The sequence below is a fragment of the Schistocerca cancellata genome, chromosome 2 (assembly GCF_023864275.1).
Source record: "Schistocerca cancellata isolate TAMUIC-IGC-003103 chromosome 2, iqSchCanc2.1, whole genome shotgun sequence".
Taxonomy (NCBI): domain Eukaryota; kingdom Metazoa; phylum Arthropoda; class Insecta; order Orthoptera; family Acrididae; genus Schistocerca; species Schistocerca cancellata.
In genome coordinates this window covers 421,677,587-421,698,827 of record NC_064627.1, presented here as the reverse complement: position 1 = coordinate 421,698,827, position 21,241 = coordinate 421,677,587, and the positions used below count along the sequence as shown (strand labels likewise).

General features: G+C 38.2%; 2 protein-coding genes across 9 annotated transcripts in view; one reads left to right on the top strand and one right to left on the bottom strand.

Annotated features, from left to right (window-relative positions):
- LOC126161881 (heterogeneous nuclear ribonucleoprotein R) overlaps positions 1–21,241 on the bottom strand; it is a 113,360-nt gene that overhangs the window by 72,744 nt on the left and 19,375 nt on the right. For 2 of the 8 annotated variants that reach the window (XM_049918012.1, XM_049918016.1), the window contains exons 1-2: positions 7,727–8,040; positions 3,151–3,300 (exon numbers count right to left, since the gene is read on the bottom strand). In XM_049918012.1, coding sequence (XP_049773969.1) covers positions 3,151–3,298 — 148 coding nt within the window. In that variant the 5' untranslated portion in view covers positions 3,299–3,300; positions 7,727–8,040. Of the gene's footprint in view, positions 1–3,150; positions 3,301–7,726; positions 8,096–21,241 lie in introns of those variants that run through there. The other 6 variants (XM_049918014.1, XM_049918013.1, XM_049918017.1 and 3 more) reach the window with 6 other exon arrangements.
- Positions 9,325–21,241, top strand: part of LOC126161880 (uncharacterized) — a 57,101-nt gene continuing 45,184 nt past the window's right edge. Inside the window, 1 exon segment of the mRNA XM_049918011.1 lies at positions 9,325–9,991. Coding sequence (XP_049773968.1) covers positions 9,426–9,991 — 566 coding nt within the window. The 5' untranslated portion in view covers positions 9,325–9,425.

Genomic DNA, 21,241 nt, shown 5'->3' with positions numbered 1-21,241 from the left:
GTTTCATTGCTGCAATATTATTGTGCAGTAGCACGATACACCAATATTCTTTGTTAAGAGTATCAGTTCTTGCGAATCAAAACTATACAAATTTAACTGAAAACTAAAACAACGAAAATTTCCTGGAATTCCAAAAAATTTCCAGCTATTTCCCCGTTTTCTCCTGGATGAAAAATCCCCAGGTTTTCCCCGGTTGTTCCGGGGCATGTACATATTGCTGGTGCAAGTTTTCAGATCTGATAGCACTTAGGTGGCAAGTGTGTATCACTTCCTCTGCTCTTTTATTCATGTAGCTCTCATTTAACATCACACAACTAATTGCAACTTTGTTCCAAAGCCTTCCATCTCATTAAAAATATGTGTGTCAGTAAACAAACCATGACCTCTAGTCACTAGCCAATAATCCACTATACTACAGAGGCAGCTATTCTAAAACGTTAGTGTGTGTGTGTGTGTGTGTGTGTGTGTGTGTGAGAGAGAGAGAGAGAGAGAGAGAGAGAGAGAGAGAGAGAGAGAGAATTTATATACTGGGTCAGAAACAGTCCAAAAATCTTTTAAGTGTGTTGCAGGACAGGATGTACTGAAAAATAATTGTTAAGAAAAAGTACAATATGTTGTGCAGTTATTCAGTTAATTACCACTGAAGTTAGCCAATCAGGCATTTGCACATGCAAATTGGAGCAGCCCGTCAGATACATTTGGTGTCAATTGTTCTCTCAGCATAGAGGTTAGCACCTTTGGTTTCAGTTCAATCCTTACTACAGTTCTGTATCCAGTTTTTTTATCACGCACTTAACGGTTTTAGGAAACCGAATGAAGAACACAATGGCCTGACTGGATAACTACATTGCTAATTAACTTGGAAATGGAGCAGAGTATCAAGAATTTTCGTAACAATTATTTCTCAGCACAAACTACCCTGCAACTCTCTTACAAGCTTTTCAGACTGTTTCTGACCACCATGTGTGTGTTCACAACTTTGTGTAATTTCTTCACAATTCTCCATGAAATGATTCGAGTTTTAAGAATTTTTTGGGGGTAAAAACATTCACAATACTCATAACTTATTGAACAGTATATATTTGTGCTGCAAATTATTCTAAACACAATGTTATATTAAGATATATCAAAATCAGTCTTTTCTTTAACACCTGTTCATTAATTAATCAATACAGTACAATACAATGGCTTCAATAAAAAAACTGATTATCACATATTGGCATTAAAATTGCACGCACACACACACACACACACACACACACACACACACACACACATTCTGAATCTTTTTGTTTTCCTTTTTTAATGTAACAACAACAAAAATTCTTTGTTGGGTCCCAAATATTGCCTCAATCATTTCAGGCACTTTGTATGCCCATCACAACTATTTTTGTTTAACTAACCAATACCCATCATTTTCAGGCTTCTCAATTTTTCTACATTCCCTATCACCATATTTCTTACTACTGATTCACCATTCTGTAAGGGTACAAAATTTATTGTATGTCTTACACCTCCTCACTTATTCCATCGAATGACAATTTTACACTATTTTAAACAGATTTTTGTTGGTTCTTAAACTTTTTTTGTTGGTTCTTACAAAGTGCACACTACTGCAATTCACTTTTCCCACTTTTCAACAGGAACTCTTTTTCTTCTCACTGTAATTTTCCTCCTACACCAACCAAAGCACTTTTTTTTTAACATTACTTGCTGCAAGACTATCTTGCCTTATTACCCTGTTAGCCACATAGCATCATTCTCAAATAAAAAATTGGGTGTCAATTCTTAAAGCCCAAAACTCTGCAACCATTAACGAAACCACTACACAAGAGAATTAAGACAAATACAACAATATAACTAACACATTAAATCATAAACAACATCAGTGATAACTCCAGTAACTGAATCAAACACACAACAATCGTATCACAAACAAATAAGAGACACTGGAATTATATCCAACAGGAAGACTTGTAATAAACAATGAACAAACACTATCCTTCTCATTTGTAAACTACGACACTATATCATATTCACTATTTTTTATGCACTGAGAAAAGTCTTCCACATACTGCTACAACAAAAAATAAATATTTACTATTTACCACCACCAAGAAAACTGTAAGGCACATTTCAGAGTAAGAGTCAACTGGTTATAAAAGTGATGATCATCAATCTTTCAAATCAAATTTGAACAAATTTTACACTCTCAAGTTCACTATCTGATTTGAATGCGAAAAAAACAGATTTTGAGGCAAATACTGTTTAATCATGCTATTCATTGGCAAATCTAGGGCCAGTGACGTGAGAAAGGAGAAAACATTGTTGAATTGTAAATGATGGAATATAAATTGAATGAATATTACACAACTGCACACAAAAAATATTGCTTTCAGTTACAGGAAATAACTGCTTCAAATTAGTGACTGGGACTACAGCAACTAAATATGAGATGTGATGCAGAAAAAGAAACTGAGAAGCTACAGTAGGTGCATTTCCACATAAAAGTAATAAATAAATTTCTCTCTCAGTATTTGGTGACTTGCTTCCAAGTTCAAATCAATATGAAACTCAAGGCATACATTTCAGCACTAACTTCAGGCAAACACAATATGCCTTACAGGGCTCTTTTCAACCACCGAGAGAAAATTCTCATTAACAAGGCTACATAAAAGTGTGAAATGTTATTTACAATTCATGCTACAAAAAATGAAAATGATATTCAAAGATTCACACATGAGAAAATTTAACAGAACAGCTACAACTGAGAGTTCAACTTGTTAAACGAGACTTGACAGAAGGAAATACTTGCAGTGGATTTTGAGGAAGTTCTGAACGTTTCACAAGGCAGGTTGTACAAGGAACATTCGAAAGTGCCACAAGCAAAAGCAAGGTGGAGGACCTGTGGGGGTGGAAACAACAGTGTTAGATTAACTTCACTAATGAAATTTCATATGCAGATTAAGAAATACTAGTTTCATATTGATGCTGGAACCATGGGAAAACATTGTTGTCACAGTGATAAAATGTGTGTGGCACATGCATGAGTATATCCTTTTGAAACATTTTGCTGTGTTATAAACAGTGTGTCTTACTTCTGAAAAGCACCCTATATCAAACGAACCATCACTGACACCCAAGACACACCTGTTTTGTATATTTCATCCAGCTTTGCTGCAACCTTTTCATCAAGACCATAAGCAACAAGTTTTTGATAGTCTTCAGTCACTTCAGTTTTTACTTCTTCTTTGACAGACTTTTCTTCCATTGTCACTTCGCCGTTCCCCTCCGCCATAACTAAAAGAAAATAATTACATATTAAATATGTGACAACATTAACTGAAATTTTCACATCGCCAATTTATTGAACCACATAACTATGAAGTACTCAAACATATCGAACACACTACGATCATATGTGGTATGAAACTAAATTTGTGACTGGATTGAGGACTTTTTGGTAGTTAAGATATTAGATATTGCCTTGGATGGAGAGCCTCGGCGCGTGGTCTAAAGAAGTGTGTTGATCTGTATTAACGACCTGGCAGAAAATATTAATAGTATCTGTTTTAGCCTATAGTCACTCTTTTTCTCATTTTGCTTGCTGGCTACCAACTTCGGTATGCAGTACAATCCTCAGGCCATCTTACAATCAAAAATCTCATAGTACATAGTTGAAATAATAACATATACTACAGTTCTCACATTACTATTTTAAATACATACTGTAATTTTTTGATCATAGGATGGCCTGAAGAGGCTCCTGTGGACTGAAAGGGGGTAGCCAATAGGCAAAATATAGAAAAAATGCGACTATAGACTAAAACAGAATTTCATTTGTTGCTGTTCCAACCGGAAGTCTGTAGGGAATATGTAATATGAATACTAATCTCAGAGATTCTGTGGATGAATCTGTTATATATAATTAAGTTATGTCTGAAAAATGCTGCAAAAATACTCAAGTCAGATCTTGATAAGATTTCAAAGTGGCACAAAGAGTGGCTACTTGCTTTAAATATTCAGAAATTTTAAATTCTGCAACTCTTAAACATGAATTCTCAGCACCCTATGCCTGAAATTTCAGTATGTCACAACTGGAAACAGTCAATTCCTATGAACATCTGGTGTAACCATTTTTAGGGATATGAAATAGCATGATCACATGCAGTTTACAAAGGAGACTGTGTAAAAGCCACAGGTGACCATTTGAGAACACTGATCAAGTCTGAACAACCATATCAAATAGGACTAACATGGGATAGTAATGTTTAAAAACAGGGGCAACAGGAATTGTCACAGTATGTTGACCCGATCATGACAGTAACACTAAGGTGCTGAAAAACCTGATCTGCTTGAAGCCACAATGTCAACTATCCTTCAGAAATGGGGTTTCAAGATTTAAGAAACCTGTTAAATGAGGGCTCTAGAAATATGCTTAGCCCCCCCCTCCTCAAATGGACTGCTCTCATAGGGACTGTGATGACAATTAGGATATTCCCTTTCCCACACACTTCACAATGGTTTTCAGAGTATAGATACAAAATATTTTCGGTATAGCAAAGTTCATAAAATTAAAGCTCTGCGCTGGCCAGTGACGTCGTCAGCACTAATTTCTTTTTTAATTAATGGGAGGCAACAGATTAACCGCAACTGTAGACTAAAGTCCATATGTCGAGAATAATACAGTGAATCACAGCAACATATACAGTCAATCACAGCTACATATTTAAAGGACAGCTACCACACCTAATCACAGAAGGATATTATCAAACAAAACTTAAGACCAATAATGTAACAGCGCAAGTCATTTTTGTGTTTCTCCAAGAGGTGTGTATTTCACGTGAAAGAATGTGAAACTACATGCAAGAGTGTGCAGAAAATTGATGAGGCAGTTATCATACCGCTAAGCAAACCCAATATGGCTAGCTGACAGGGCGTGTGTGAATGTATCCACAAGTGCAGAGCACATTTGTTGCTGGCGCAGCTATATTGAGCCCATTGGCCACGAATTGCCATGGTAGACTGTCAATCACTTTGTTATTTTGATTAAGGGGTAGTCATGTTGGACGCCACGTTTCAATTGTGAATTGGCAAAACCATTGCCATGTCCCTGTCGATATATCTTTTGCTATTTGGGCATTTTGTAGTTAATACTTATGTCCCCACTGAGAACCTAAACTTTCCCGAATGTTTCTTATATTTGAAAGTTGTTTCTGATAGTTGAAAGGTGTTGATAACAAGAACATCTACAGCTGAAATGGCCTTAATATTATATTGGGGGCCAATACTACACTAGTTAAAATATGTGAATGCAAAATGTCATGTTGCCAAACTTGTCCTTAGTACTGACTAATAGTAGCTTGTTGATAGCATCACTGGTCAAAGCTGATAATGTACCAAAATCTCTTCTCTTTCCAATATTTAAATCCACAGTAACTCTTTCAACATAATCAACTTATCATTACGAAATGTGGCATGGCTTCCAAGTGGAAGAGCAGCAAGTAACTCAACACTTTTTTAAAAGTGCAATGAAAGTTCAAAGCTGAATCTTAAGTGTATAAGCTACTCTGCCAAAGTGTAAAAACATATAATTTCTTTAAAAAAAAAAGCCTGTAATTCTCCAACGATCATCACTTGGAAAGGCAAGACACAGTTTACTATCATCACAAAGACTGTCATTGGCATGTAACACAAATCTTTAAATACTAGTTCTAGGAACAAAGACTAGTCCACATTCTTGGACAGTTCTACAAAACTATCAGGAAGTCTAAGCACGCTCCTGAGAAAAATGTTTGTGGGACATCTAGATACAGTAAAGGACAATGTCACTTATCTACGACCAATTCCTTTACGCTACGCACCACTAACTGGAAAGCATAACATCTCTTCAAGGTCAGTGGGCACTAACACTGAATTTCAAGTGGAAGAGGAAACAAATGGCCATGATTTTTCCATATGAAGTGAGTCAGAAATCATTTTAAATGTGCTGGGTAAGCCACCAACAACCTAACACTAAAACTGGATGAACACAAATTTCACTCATAAATGATTTCTGCTTCTCTGTGCCAATGTCCCATCTGGTTTTTAGTATTTCTACTTGCTTCACATATAGTACACACATTATTTTCATAGTGGCAGCATTATATTACCTGAATGTGGCTTATTTAAAAACGAATTTTCATTTTATCCCAAGATTATCATTTCTTCTCAATTTAGATAGTGTATGCCCTACTATATTATGTTCTCTAACAGCTAATTCCTTACCAAAAATATGAGAAAACCTTAAACTTACTTTAAAAGAACATTTACTTGCTATCAAAATAAGGGGGAGGATAAAGAATCACTGCACTTCATATATCCATGCACTACGATTTGTTGTAAAACAAAAAGAGTTGTTAACATTTCATTGTAACTGCAACCTATACCATATGTCCTACACACGACAGGAAAGAAGTTGTATATCAAAGTGTAACTGGTAATTCAACCTAGTTTAAGTAAATATCAGCATGGCATAAACCATACAGTATAAAAATATACTGTAATAAATAATTTGCACTTCTAAGCAAAATGTAAATATCATTACTCCTTTATCATTAAATATTACAACCAGAATAAACATGAGATATTATGCACACATTTTCCACCTAAGCTATTCGGCATGGTGAACTAACATAATTCATTTGAATCAAAATTTCAGGATACGTAATTTACTATATGGTTTGCTATTATCTCATTACAAACCCTATGAACTATTAACCAGAATAACTTCAAACATAGCAGATTGAATTGCAAGACATACTGTCATGTACTTTCAGGAAGTGTGGATGTAACTGGAAAGGAATGATATCACGAATACTAAATACGCAAACAAAACTTGTGATGTTGATCACCGTGGCGATTCAGTGGATTTCATATCAACATACAGTACTCATATCACAACCTACATTCTGAACTCAATGTTTTACACAACAGCTATAAATGCTTAAGTACTCTAAAAGCACAAAAAGTGATGGCTTGCATAAATAAATCTAAATTCCCTCTTGGCTAATGCGTCCCCTTCACTCTCCAAAAACACTGATGGAACTCCCATGTTCTCAGCTTTCTTTTGTGAAAGGGAGCACTTGACCAAATGCAGGTGCTTAATTGACTATTTTTGTAACTTCGAAATATCTCAACACTCCCTCTGTTTTCAGTTTCGATGGTTTATTTCCTGATTCTGATAAACAGAGGCAGCTGTACAAGACACTGCAGCACACGGAAGTCCTACTTCCAAGTAAACCATTTTCTCCAGTATAAGCGCACCCACATGTTGATATCACCACAGTAAACACAATTTCATCATTTCATCTTTACTATTAACTGGTGGAGCCACTAAAATTATTGTATAAAAATGCACTCCCAAAACGTGCTTTTTGTTTTGTTTCAGTTATTCACGTGCTGCACAACTGGCCATGTGTTTTTATAACGTGTTGTCTTTTTGTCTTTACCATCAAACACACTTAATAATTTTGACTACTTTAAACGATTAACAACTCGCTCTGCATGTTTCCAATTCTTAGGTACATTAGGTAAACAAATAGTTCAACGCGCCAAGGCCTCACCACCATTTGTTTTGAAGACCTACAAAACAAAGTATTTCAGATATCGCAATGCCCTACATAATATCACAACACACAATAATTTAAATATCTATTACGTCACGCTTACTAAAAATATTTATTACTTGCGCTTCATGACTGCCGCATCTCACGAACGTTTTGAAACACTCGTTCACTTCATACCGGCCGGCTATACGGTGCTATGGTTCTGTGTAACCGTTTACAAAAATATCCAGCGTTGTTTGCAGTTTAGAAGTATGACGCCATAAAGTAAACACGACTACATTTCACTAAAATTGCGAATTTTATATACTGATTCCTGTTACGTACAACGTTCGTCTCAAACAAAACCTGCACTGCATTACCTCCAAAATACAGTAAACGAATTCCTCCGAGAGGGAAATGGCGGCAGACAACGTCAACGTGATCGCGTACAAACGGGGTCTACACGACGACGCGCAAGGATAATCTCAAACCCAGCGCCATTCACACAGGGCTTGCCTTCAAATCATTGTACTGCTTTTCTCATTGGTCGAAGAAAATAGTGGCGGTAATAAGAAACACCAACATGCTAAACGTTAGCGGACAGTCACGACAAAAACTGATGCATTTTATTTGCGCCTCTTTAGGACGCCCTTAGTCGATGCAATGTAAAAATGTCTGTAATCTGAATAAGTTGCGCTAAATATGGTACAAATGCTTTACGTAACAGACTGTTTACACAAGTGCCTCCCTAATACGTGCGTTTCGGCGTTCCTTGGGACTTGGAAATATTTTACGGAGAGCTGAACTTGTACAGCGTAATTATGAAAACTGCGTTTTCAAAGTAGTGTACGGCTCTCAAACATCATAGTGGTTTACGTTGGTGCATATAATGTAGCTCCTTGTGCTGCAGCGATAGTGGTGGTTATTTTCTTGTTGTCAGACACTCCAAAGTCCAAACTGAAGAATGTCGTAAAACGAGCACTGAAACGCTTCTCGACACTGCACTCTTTGTATGTTGCTCCTACTGTCTCCCACCAATATTGCAATACTAATCCAACAAATGTCAAAACTCTGTTTATTGATAGTTATTTCAAATCTGCCTTTTGCTCTCAGAAACTGATAGCAGTTTCCTCCATCTCACCTAAATATGCATTCAGGTACCATGACGCCCATACTGGGGGGGGGGGGGGGGGGGGGGCAAAGGGGAGGAGGAGATGTCACTCCCCCCGCCCCAACGGCTCTCAAGGAAAGGAAAAGCGTGTTATTCGGTGTTGTTCTTTAAAAGAAATTATTTAGAAGTCGGTATTACGCACATTTTTAGCAGGGTCGGAACTTTTTATTTAAGTCGACATTCATCTTCCAAACTATTAAAAGTACTTCATACCTCAGTCTACCCCCCCCCCCCCCCCCCCATACGATCTAATGTATATGCGACATTGTATCGGTAAAATTTTGGCATATGCCAAGAGGAACCTCAAGGAAAGCAACTGAACGTTACACAGCATAGTAAACGTACGTTAACAAAAACATAGTTGCAGTAGTGATAAATAAAAGTACAGTAAATCACAATTACGTGTTAATCTAACTTATTTCATTTATGTAGTGACTCGAAGTCTACGGCAGACTTCGGTTGAAAAAGTATTGAAATCGGCCTTTGCAATAAATGGGCAAGACCATCATGTGACAAAGGTGTGTCGACTCCAGTGAGCTCGATGGTCGACTCCCGATCGTCGTGTAGTCGTAGAGCATATCTCTGAATGTAATGGTGGAGTGAGTCTGTTGTTGTGTATGCAGGGGAGGTCAGCAAATGTTACAAAACACTAGTAATGAGTTTGTTTTATGATATACCTTGACAAATTTAACACTATCAAACGGTATTCAGAGTATCGAAGTTGTTTAAATTGGGCGGCGAAAATGCATACATTCCTTGTACTTTGGGTTCTCACTGTTTTGGGCGTGAACGGGCAGTATGAATGGCAAACGCGCGATGCTTTCGACGAGATACGTCAAAAAATGGACAAAGTTACGTCTGATAATTGCCCAATCCAGCGTGTGGAGGACTTACGACTACCAGAAGATTCAGTGTCACATATTCCAGACATAAAGGACATAAATATTAATCCAGTGTTCCCCAATAGAACTGCGTTGTTACATCTTCATAATATGGCAATGAGCAGGTCTTTCTTTTGGAGTTACATATTGCAGTCACGTTTCATTAGACCAGCAATAAATGACACATACGATCCTGGAATGATGTATTATTTTCTTTCAACGGTCGCAGATGTCTCGGCAAACCGATACATCAACGCTAGTGCCATATATTTTGCTCCGAATTCTTCATACACTCCGTCGTATAGAGGATTCTTCAACAAGACCATGCCACTTTTTGCACCCAGAACTTTCAGGTAGGTAATGCGTACACTAGTGTTGATTAGTCAGACTAGTCACAAAACATAAAGAAATACAGAGTGCTGCTTTACGCTTCAAAGAGCAGAAATTGTAGTTCAGGTGATCCACAATTTCTTGACAGTTCGATCAAAAGTGCCTTAGTCTGAATAGACTCAACACTATATGATTAATACCTGGTAAAAAAAGATCTGTGCACATCAATAAACTGGATCTTACTGGTCATTTTCCAGAGTGCCTAAAAAGAAATGGTTTTCCCTTCAAACAAAAAGTGACAAGTCCTCTACTAATAGTTGTCACTTTCCTCTGGTTCATATAAGTTTCAAAATAATTTATTGTTGCAAACAACAGCAAAAATGTTTGCATTGGCCAAATATTAATATTTTGACAGTGTCGGTATGGTTTCCTGTCCAAATTCAGTCAAAGCTGTTCAAATCGGTACTTATTTTGTGCAAGCTTGATTCAGATCAAATCACTGTGCTGAAGCTACAGTAATTGATTTTCCTGTAGACTTAAAGCAATTAATGAAGAAACTACAGTATTATGGCACCCTGGGCTTGGAACTGTTCCTCATTAAAAAAAAAACAAATTGTAAAATACAAAAGTGAAAAGTTTGTTTGCTCAGTGCTACTCAGGGAGTTCTTGAAGAATCATTGCTAATAACAATGCTGTTTATAACTTATCGAATATTTGGTTTTAAGCTAATACTTATTCATTAATTATGAAGAGATTATTAGGCCTAATATTATTTTCAGTTGATCCGATGTTGGCATTGACTGCAAATCTGTTAAACTTGACAATATACATCTGGATTTGAAATCAGCTTGGAACAGTCAGGACCACAGTTGGGCCTTAGTCTAGAGATGGCAGTAGGCAGCATGTGTGGGAGAGTGTGTGTGTTTTTTATTATTGAGTAAACTGCACACGTGTTTATGAAAAACTTACATAGTTCGTGTTATGATTTCTTTCACTTTCATGTGGGATATGGCATTCTTTTCTGAGATAATTCTTATACAAAAAACACATTATCTGTACAGGGTACCATAATACTGTAGTTTCTTCATTAATACTGAATTAATTGCCTTACAGGAAAATCAAGGCCATCAGGTGCTTGTCTGAAATTTTCATAACCAAAATATCTTGTAGCCCTTATTACAAACTTAAATACACTATCAGTCCCATTTCTCTTCATATGCAGTTACATCTTGCATATAAAAGAAAACTGTGTGTCAGCATAATACTCTTCAAACATTAAACACAGATACATGTGTGGTTATTAATCTACTTAGTCTTTTTGATAAATTATATTCAGAATCACATCAACTCTCTGTAAGTGTCTTCCTATATTAAATTTAAAAATGTCTGACATAAAAGGCTTTTTGTGCAGTTTTCTACATCTTTCATTGTCTTTCCCTTCTATTTTTCACCGACCCCTCCAACCTCTGTTATGTACAATGCACTTAGCTTCTCACTCTTATTAACTCGTGCATGATGTTTTAGTAGTAATCTTGTGTCTTGCATATGACCCTCTCTTCCACCTTCAAGTTCTCAGGTTTTCAAATCTAAATCTCGTCCGATGCTGTCCTAACAGTCTTTCCTTCTCATCCCATACGGTAAGTCTCCCTTGACCTGTGGTTCCGGTGACTTTCTCAAAATCTACCCCTTTTCCTAGACCTCTCCAGTCCTTTTCCTTCACACTTCTTCATTCCCCTTCAGCCCTTCTACATGAAGAAGGGGCCATTGGCTCTGAAAGCTTGCCAATCACAACTGAATTTATATGTGGTAAGACAAGTACTGAAGAAGCATACTCCGGCTATCCAGTTGAGGTCACAACACGGAAACCGTTTTAAAATCCACAATATGGTAATGCAGGATTCCCGAAAAAAAAAAATTGTGAGATTGCTGGGACTGTGGACATCTCAGCTCAGCAAGTGCATAATATCCTGCACAGAGAATTGGCTATGAAGAAGCTGTGTGCAAAGTGGGTGCCATGATTGGTCACTGTTGACCAAACGCGCATCGGACACAACATTTCTGGTGGTGTTTAATAGCAGTCCACAAGATTTTTTTGCAGTGATTTGTGACGGCTGATGAACCCATGCTTCACCTTTACACCCATTTGTCAAAATGGCAGTAGAATAATGGACAAAGGCTGGTGAAAATGTACCAAAGAAGCCGAAGGCCATTTTGTCAGCTGGTAAGGTAATGGCTACTGCTTTTTAGTTTTTCCAAGCAATAATACTCATAGATTACTTGGAAAAAGGCAGAACCATAACTGGACCATATTATGCTTCAGTCTTGGATCATTAGAAACTTGCATTGGCTGAAAACGTACCAGGTTTGGCACGCAAAAACGTGCTCTGTCATCAGCATAATGCACCATTCCACACATCAGCGATAACAATAGCAAAAGTGCATGAAATGTGCTATGAACTAGTTCCCCATGCAGCCTATTTACCAGACTGAGCCCCAGTGGTTTCTTTCTGTTCCATAATTTTAAACTTTGGCTTGCTGGGAAGAAATTTTCGTCAAATGAAGAAATGAAATGATAGTTACAGTCAATGAGTATTTTGGAGAAAAAAATATTTTTTTCTGTCGGATGAAAAGGCTAGAATGTATATTCCATAAAGTAGATAATGTTGAGAAATAAGGTGAATTGTTTATGAAACAAAGAATTTCTTGCTTTTTTACAAGATTTATCAGATCACCATCTTACGTTCACCATTACATTAACTAATTTTACCAAAAATTCCAATGAAATGGTTACAGTCTAACCTAAGAGAACAAAAGACCAGGTAGCTTTATTTATAAACCATATGAAATTAAGGATGAGAATTCAGATTGGCTACTGACAACTGAATTGTGATTCATTGTACTCGGTTCCTGTCATTAATCGTGTGAGCTGTTACCAACATCAGAATGTGACCCCACAGTCAAGGACACCATAAGTGCGTTCTGCTCATCATTCTAATTAAGTTTCTGATCCTTGAAATTATTGGTATCTATTGTTATGCTATATTAACCTCCATTTGGTTTAATTTCTTAAGACATGAAACATTCAATGTGTTGATAGTATTCCTATACAATTTTTTTTTAGGGTGGAATGCATTTACTGTTGCTTTCTCAAACCACACCCCACAGGAAGAAATTAGTTCCTTGGATACCAACAGTTTTACAGCTTGCAATACATGAATTTCTAGTAGGAAAGCATTTTTCTATTGGGCAATGAAGTGGAACATTATGATGACCAAGGTAGATACCAGTTAAATTTTACATGCCACAACTGTGACATCACCTCCCATGAACCATGGATATTGCTAGGGTGTGGTGTCTTCCGTGCCTCCCTATACCACAGATACGACGACAACAACTACTACTATGGAGGGGTATCTGTGGAGAGGCCAGACTAAGCTGTAGCTCCTGAATAGGGGTAGCAACCTTTTCAGCAGTTGCAGGAGCAACAATCTGGATAATTGCCTGATCTGGCTGTGTAACAGTATCCAGCATGGCCTTGCAGTGCTTGTACCACCAAAAGATAATTGCAAGGTGAAACTACTACCACCATATATTCCCAAGGGCATACAGCTCTGCTGTTTGGCTTAATAATGATGGCACCCTCTGGGGTACAATATTCCCGAGGTACTCTGCTCCCCCATTCAGATCCCATACAAGACTGGTATTCTATGGATCGAACCATGGAATGTTAGAGCCCCTATTCGAGTAGGTGGGTTAGAAAATTTAAATGGGGAAGTGGGTGGGTTGAAGTTTGATATAGTGTGAATTAGTGAACTACAGTGGTAGGAAGAAGAGGACTTTCAGACAGATCAGCAGCTATCAACACAAGTCATATAGGGGTGATGGAAGAGTAGGACTAATAATGAATAGGAAAAAAGGAATTCAGATAAGTTACTATGAAGAGCACAGCGAATTTATTATCGTAGCCAAGATAGACAAGAACTTAAATGCCACAGTAGTACAAGATTGAGCGTCAGCTAGCTCTGCAGATGATGAAGAGATTGAAGGAAAGCGTGATGAGATAAAAGAAAACAATTGAGATAGTTACAGCAGATGAAAATTATTATGGTTTACTGGAATTTGATATTGGGAAAAGGTAGAGAAGGAAAAATAGCAGGAAACATGGCCTGAGGGAGGGAAAGAAATGCAGGAGCAAGACACCTGGTAGACTTTCGCACAGAGCATTATTTAATCACTGCTGATACTAAGATTAAGAATGATGAAAGAAGTGTACACATGGAATAGGCCTGAGGACACTGAAAGATTCTTTATTGATTGATACCTGTAAGACGGAGGTTTCGAAATCAGATTTTAAACTTCAAGAAATTTATATGGCCAGATGTGGAGACTGACAAATTTTGTGGACTAAAACTGAAGAAGTTGCAGAAAGATAGGAAATTAAGGAGGTGGGACCTGAGATGGAGGGTTTCAGAGGGAACATCAGACAACATTAAACTGAAATGGGACGGGTCTGTAATAGAAGACGAATGGGTAAATTTTGGAGACTGAAATACAGAAGGCAGCAGAGGATTACATAGGTGCAAAGACAAGGCCTAGTAGAAATCCCTGAATAAAGAAAGGAGAAAACATAAAAATGCAACAAGTGAAGCAGGTGAAAGGGAGTACAAACATCCAGAAAATGACACTGACAGTATTATCTGTATGTGGTACCCCCTGTAAACTTGTCAGTACTGCAATACAACCATACTGCCACCGACTCAGCCACCACAGCTGGCTCCATCCATCACTGCCCATTGACACATTCACACCGTAGGCCTCTCCGACAGCTTCTCTTCTTCAGTTGCTCCGGCAGTTTCGCTTCTTCAGTTGCTGTCTTTCTGCCTTCTGCTTTGCTTTTCCAGCACCACATTTCAGAGTCCACTTCTTCATCTATTTACTCCAAGGGTTAGAACTCTGATCATCATATCCGCTCATTTGAAGGCCCACCGGTCTGCCTCCTGTGCTTTGCATCCATTTTTTGGGGTTCATTCGTTTCCTAATCAGTCACTGCTGACGTTCAGAAATCCTGTGCGGCACCTGCCATTGGGCAGTCCCTGTTCCCATCAGCCTCCAATGGCCAACATTCTGTAGGTACTGTACTCCGTGAGGTCATGTCACTTTGTCAGTGGGCCTGCACTTGTCTACGTCCCACAGCCCTGTCCCACAGCCTCGTGCCTGCTTCTGGCCTTGAACCTACAGGTAGTGCAGCATGGCTTTACACTAATGTCTCAAGTACTTGCAGTGTTTTCAGGGAGAAGGCCCTGCACGACAAACAGCTATCTGTTGGTCTCTGCCCAGTGACACCTCTTCATGACACCCCCTGCAGCCTTCCCCGCATTGCCCAGCACACCCTGTCCATATTGTTACATCTGAGGTGGCTGTGGTTGATTCAGCTGTCTCTCCCAGCAGCCACTAGTGCCACCGTTGGTGTTCACTGGCTTCTCCACACTAGATCCACATTGCCTCACCTTCGAGACACGCCTCCTCCCCTCTGATCTTTAGGGTCTCAAGATGGCTCCAAGTATTGTATCTGTATACCTGTATGTTGTATATCCCGGAAACTAAGCTGTACCAAAATACTATCAGATTGCTGGCAGTGGTCTCACCACAACTCAACCACTGGTAACAAACACCAAATCAGCGGAAGATTACTATCACTGCTGATAAACATAAAAATTTTTACCAGCAGTCTTACAGGAAGCTCCGCACAACACCCAGGTGCCAGGCAGCACCACAATTACAGAATTATTTTCCTACACCAGTCGCATGTCATGTAGAAAAGACCATGTAAGCTTTCACTGGGTGTATATAAAACTAGTTGCCCAACACATAGCCAGCCTGTTCCAACAGAGCTCCAGTCCTAGACATTAGCTGCCTCTCTGAGCAGTTAGTCTGCAACTGCATACAACCACAGCATTGCCGACCATAGCCTTGTGGGACTCTACCTGCAGCACACTTCCCAAAGCACCTCAGTGACACCTTGTGCAGTTGCCACTTGCCACCATAGCCTCATTCAATTTAGCTTCTCTGTATGCTCCACGAGCCACTACGCTGCCACTGTGTGCAGGTGTTGTCGGCCATAGCCTTTTTGGATGCCACCTGCCATCCATTCTTCGAGCCACCTAGCTGTCACCAAGTGCAGCTACTGCTCATCACTGACCACTGCCTTGTTGAGACTCGTCCTTTATAAACACTGTGAGAAACTTCCTTTTTATGTGATTAAACTTAGCTGTGAGAACTTCTTATGGGTGAGATGCAGTGTTACCCTTACAGCAGTTATTCTCATTTTCTTGTTCTCAAGCAGTGACTCTTATTTTGTTGTGAAGAAAGGTTTCCATTTTACATGTTGGTAGTGTTTGATTTTCAATAGCATAATAAAAACCTGGTTCATTGCTACTGGTTGAATTGTAATTAAAGTGTGTTGTATCATTGCACCACAAGTACAAAAGACAGGAAGTGTAAATGGCTAAACAGGAATAGCTAGAGTACAGATGCAAGACTGCAGAAGCATGCATAACTAGGGGAAAGATAATGTCACAAAGAACAAAATTAAAGACACCTCTGGAGAAAAGAGAAGCAACTATATGAATATAGAGATCTCAGCTGTCAAGCCAGTACTAAGCAAAGAACAGAAAGTTGAAAGATGGGGGGAATATGGGATAGACAAAAAGGAATCAGTCAAACTTTAGGTATATGATAAATCAATCAAATCTAAAGGCCATACATTCAATTAAATACATAGGAATTACAATTACAAACAACTTAAGTTGGAAAGAACAAGCAGAAAATGTTGTGAGGAAGATGAACCAGACTTTTGTTTTACTGGCAGAATACTTCGAAGATGCAACAGATCTGCTAAAGAGACTACCTACACTACACTTGTCGATCCTCTTTTGGAGTACTGCTATGTGGTGTGGGATCCTTACCAGATAAGAATTAATAGAATACATTGAAAAAGTTCAAAGAAGAGCAGCGCATTTTGTATTATCGACAAATAGGGGAGAGAGTGTCATGGATGTGATACAAGATTTGGGATAAATATCATTAAAACAAATGATTTTGGGTTACGGGCAATCTTCTCACGAAATTTCAATCACCAAGTTTCTCCTCCGAAGCGTAAATATTTTGTTGGCGCTGACCTACTTAGGGAGATACAATCATCATAATAAAATAAAGTAAATTAGAGCTTGCACGGAAAGATATAGGTGTTCATTTTTTCCGCACTCTGTTCGAGATTGGAATAATGGAGAATTAGTCTGAAGCTGATTCAATAAACCCTCTGCCAGGCACTTAAGTGTGATTTGTAGAGCAGCCATGTAGATGTCGATACAGATAGAAACACAGCAACCATTACGCATACCTTGCTTAATATGGTGTAGGTAAACCAATGGCATTCGAAACAGCTTCCATTCATCTTCGAATGGTTAAATACAGGTCCGGTATGGTTTTCAAGGCAATATCACATCATTCATCCTGCAAAATAGTAATAAGTTCAGGTAATGCTGGGGAAGGTGGATAGCGATCATGCACCCTTCTCTCCAAAGTAGACCACAAAGTCTCAATAATATTAAGATCTGGTGACTGGTGGTCAGGATAGATGTCAGATTTCATCCCCATGCTTACAAAATCAGTCCTGGATGGTGCAAACTGAGTGAACACTGGCCCTGTCATCATGCAGCACAGCATCACCACTGAGAACAAACATTGTTGCATGTGCTGGACAAATGATCTCACAATTCATGGCAGTATTGCGATCTTCCAGAGTAATCATGCGACCCATGGAATACCAATGTTGCTGCCCAAGTAATCACCGAACCCAGCTATGTTTCACTCTGAATGTAAACTCGGCTGGAAGTTTGAAACAGTGTGGAACAAGACTCATTCGACCAGATTACTTTCTTCCAGTGCTCCTCAGTCCAGTTTTTGTGGCTTTGGTGCCGTGTTTTGCTGTTACGGGAATTTGCATCACTGGTGGGTGGTTCTGGTGTTCCTGCTAGCCCTGCAATTCCCTACTCGTGAAGCTCTCTTCATGTTATTTGGTGCCGACAGGGTTCACGAGTATAACATCCAGTTCTGCAGTGACTATTGTAGCTTTTGTGCTCTTAATGTTCCATAACAAAACTCTTCAATGACTGTCTGTCACAGTTGCTCAACACAAACTTTTGTCCACATTATGACTTAGGAGATGTTTTTCTGGTTTCCGTGTATGCGGTATGTATCTTCAATGTGGTACCTCTTGAAACACCTAACACGTGGTACCTCTTGAAACACCTAACACTTGTCCTACCTTGGTTATGGAAGCACACACTACATGAGCATCACCCATTTGCTCATGTTCAAATTTACTTAGCTCCAACATAATGCCCTCACAACTAAATACAAAACTTTTCTGACTACCACTGACACTTGCAACATACTGATGGCATTGTGTCAGAGTTACTGAAAAACCTTGGTTGAGCTAGACATGATGAAATTATTCCATCTTCTGTGCAAGATGTATCAGACAGGCAAAATACCCTCAGACTTCGGGAAAAATGTAATAATTCCAATTTCAAAGAAGGCAGGTGCTGACAAATGTTAATACTACTGAACCATCAGTTTAATTCATGTTTGCAAAATATTGACACAAATTATTTACAGAAGAATGAAAAAAACTGGGTGGAGGATAACCTTGGGGATACACAGAAATGTAAGAATGACACAAATTATTTACAGAATGAAAAAAACTGAGCATAGGGTAACCTTGAGGTTGCAGAGAAATGTAAGAATACACAAGACCCTACAACTTAGAAAACTGGTTGACGATGGGCATACCAATGGTTACAGGCTTTGTAAAGTTAGAGAAATTCTTGACACAGTGGACTGGATGTCACTCTTTGAAACTCTGAAGGCTGCAGAAATAAAATACAGCAATCAAAAGGTTTTAGAAACTTAAACAGTGACCAGACTGCAGTGATAAATAGTCAGAGGTGTGAAAGAAAAGCCATAGTTGAAAAGTGAATGAGACAGTGTTGTAGCCCAAATCCAGTGTTCAGTATGTATATTGAGCAAGCTGTGGAGGAAACCAAGGACAATTCTGGAAGGGGAATTAAAGTTCAGGGGAAAGCAATAAAAAAAACTTTACAGTTTGTCTGTGACGTAATTCCCTCTGAAATGGTTAAGAACTTGGAAGAGCAGTGGAACAAACTGAGTAGTGTCCTGAAAAGAGATTATAAGGAGAACATTAATAAAAATAAAACAATGTAATATAGTTGAATTAAATCAGCTGTCCTCAGGAAATTAGATTAGGAAATGAGACACTAAGAGTAGTAGCACGGAAGATACAAAAGATACAAAATGCAGATTGGCCACAAAAAAAAAAAAGGAACTTGTTAATTTCTAATTCAAATATTAGTGATAGGCAAAAACATCCAGAAAAGACTTCCTATCATGTAGCCTTGTATAGAACTGAAATGGATGATAAGCAGTTGAGACAAGAAGAAATAGAAACTTTTGAAATGTGGTGCTGTAGAAGAATGCTGAAAACATGTGGATCCATCAAATAACAAATTAGGAGATACTGAATCGAATTGGGGAAAAAAGAAATTTATGTCACAAGTTGATTAAAATAAGAAATTTCTTAATAGAACACATCCTGAGGCATCAAGGAATTGTCAGTTTGGTAATAGAAACTGGGAAGAAGTTTAAAATTTTAGAGGGAACCCAAGGCTTAAATATAGTAAGCAGTTTGAAATTGGTGTAGATGGTGGTAGTTATTCAAGATGATGAGAACTAGATAAACTAGCAAGGAGAGCTGCAGCAAACCAGTTTCTGGACTTAAGACCACATCAACAATTACTGTGTAAAACATTAAGGTTTGATGAATATATCAGCTTAAGCAACAATTGTAATTGCCTTCACTCAGTGATAGTGTTGATAGTGAAGCATATATGCATGTGATCTCAGACCCATGTCCTGTTGAACTATGAATGTGTACCTAAAACATACTTCCATCACCTTCAATTTGATGCACATGCAGAAATTGCCTTTGCCATTATAGCACATTTGTCAATACCTACTGTGAGACTAGTAGTGCTAGTGATAAGTATATCATATTGTTACTAGACCCATTAAAAGAACTCGGGAGAGTAAAGAGATAATGGTTTTAGTCATCTGTTTAGCATACTTATGAAATGAAAAAGAAAACCTGATTGCATATTATATGTGTAATGAAAAGTCAGTAAAATTAATCTGAAAAGGAAAGCTGTCAGTTTAGATCATCTGATTTAATATGCACCAGAGGCACTGTTATAAAATATTTCCTGATGTAATTGTGATAAAAAGCTCTGCTTTTGAGAGTTGTCTCTGTGTTGGTTTCTTTGTGGAATAGGCAAAATTTAATTTATAGGAGTGGGTGGTCCTTTTGATAATTGGAGGAAGATTTTGCTGCAGGAAATTTAGGTCAACTAAATGTACAGGCTCAAATACAAAGGGAACAGAACACTTTTTTTTCTGTATCGGTTTTTGGAATGTAATGTGTGGTGACAGACTGATCTGTAGTGTGGTCAAGGCATGGATTAAGTTGGATAGTGTCAGTTTGGGTATGAGTCAGTGAAAGCAATTAATGTGAATAAAAAACTGAGGTGTGGTAACATGCTGATTTGTAAGATAGCCCAAGGTCTAGTTTAGATTGAGACATTGAAGGTTGGTGTAGCAGTGTCAAACACTTCAAATAATTTGAAAATGTTTCCTTAATATTTAGGCAGTTGTGGACACTCTTAGCTCAGAAGGGCTACCTCTAATACAGATCTCTCAATATTTGCTAGAAGTGGCACACTCCTCTCCACAAGACGCCTTAATTTTGTTTTTGTATGTTTTCAAATATGCACAAAATTATCCAAAATTTATTCATACAGAATTTCATAAATGAAATGCTCAATTGTTTCATATGAGCTCTTGCTCAAAACTATAGTAAAACTGTGCATTTTAAGTTGCACTGAAAAAAAATTCTGTTTCTAACATTGGTGCCAAACAGTTGGTCCACCAGAAAGACAAGTGTAGCATTAGGCATTTCTAAAATAATGGCAAGAGAAGCCAGAAAATTGAAAACTGGTGATAGTATTTTGGCTATGACGGGGGCAAATGCATCAGATGCTGTAAAAAATTGTCATTGTGGTGGTATTTTTGTAAAGAATGAGGAATTTGGCAGACTTTGTCCAGGGATAAAAGACTACGTGATTGTTCTAATTGATGGG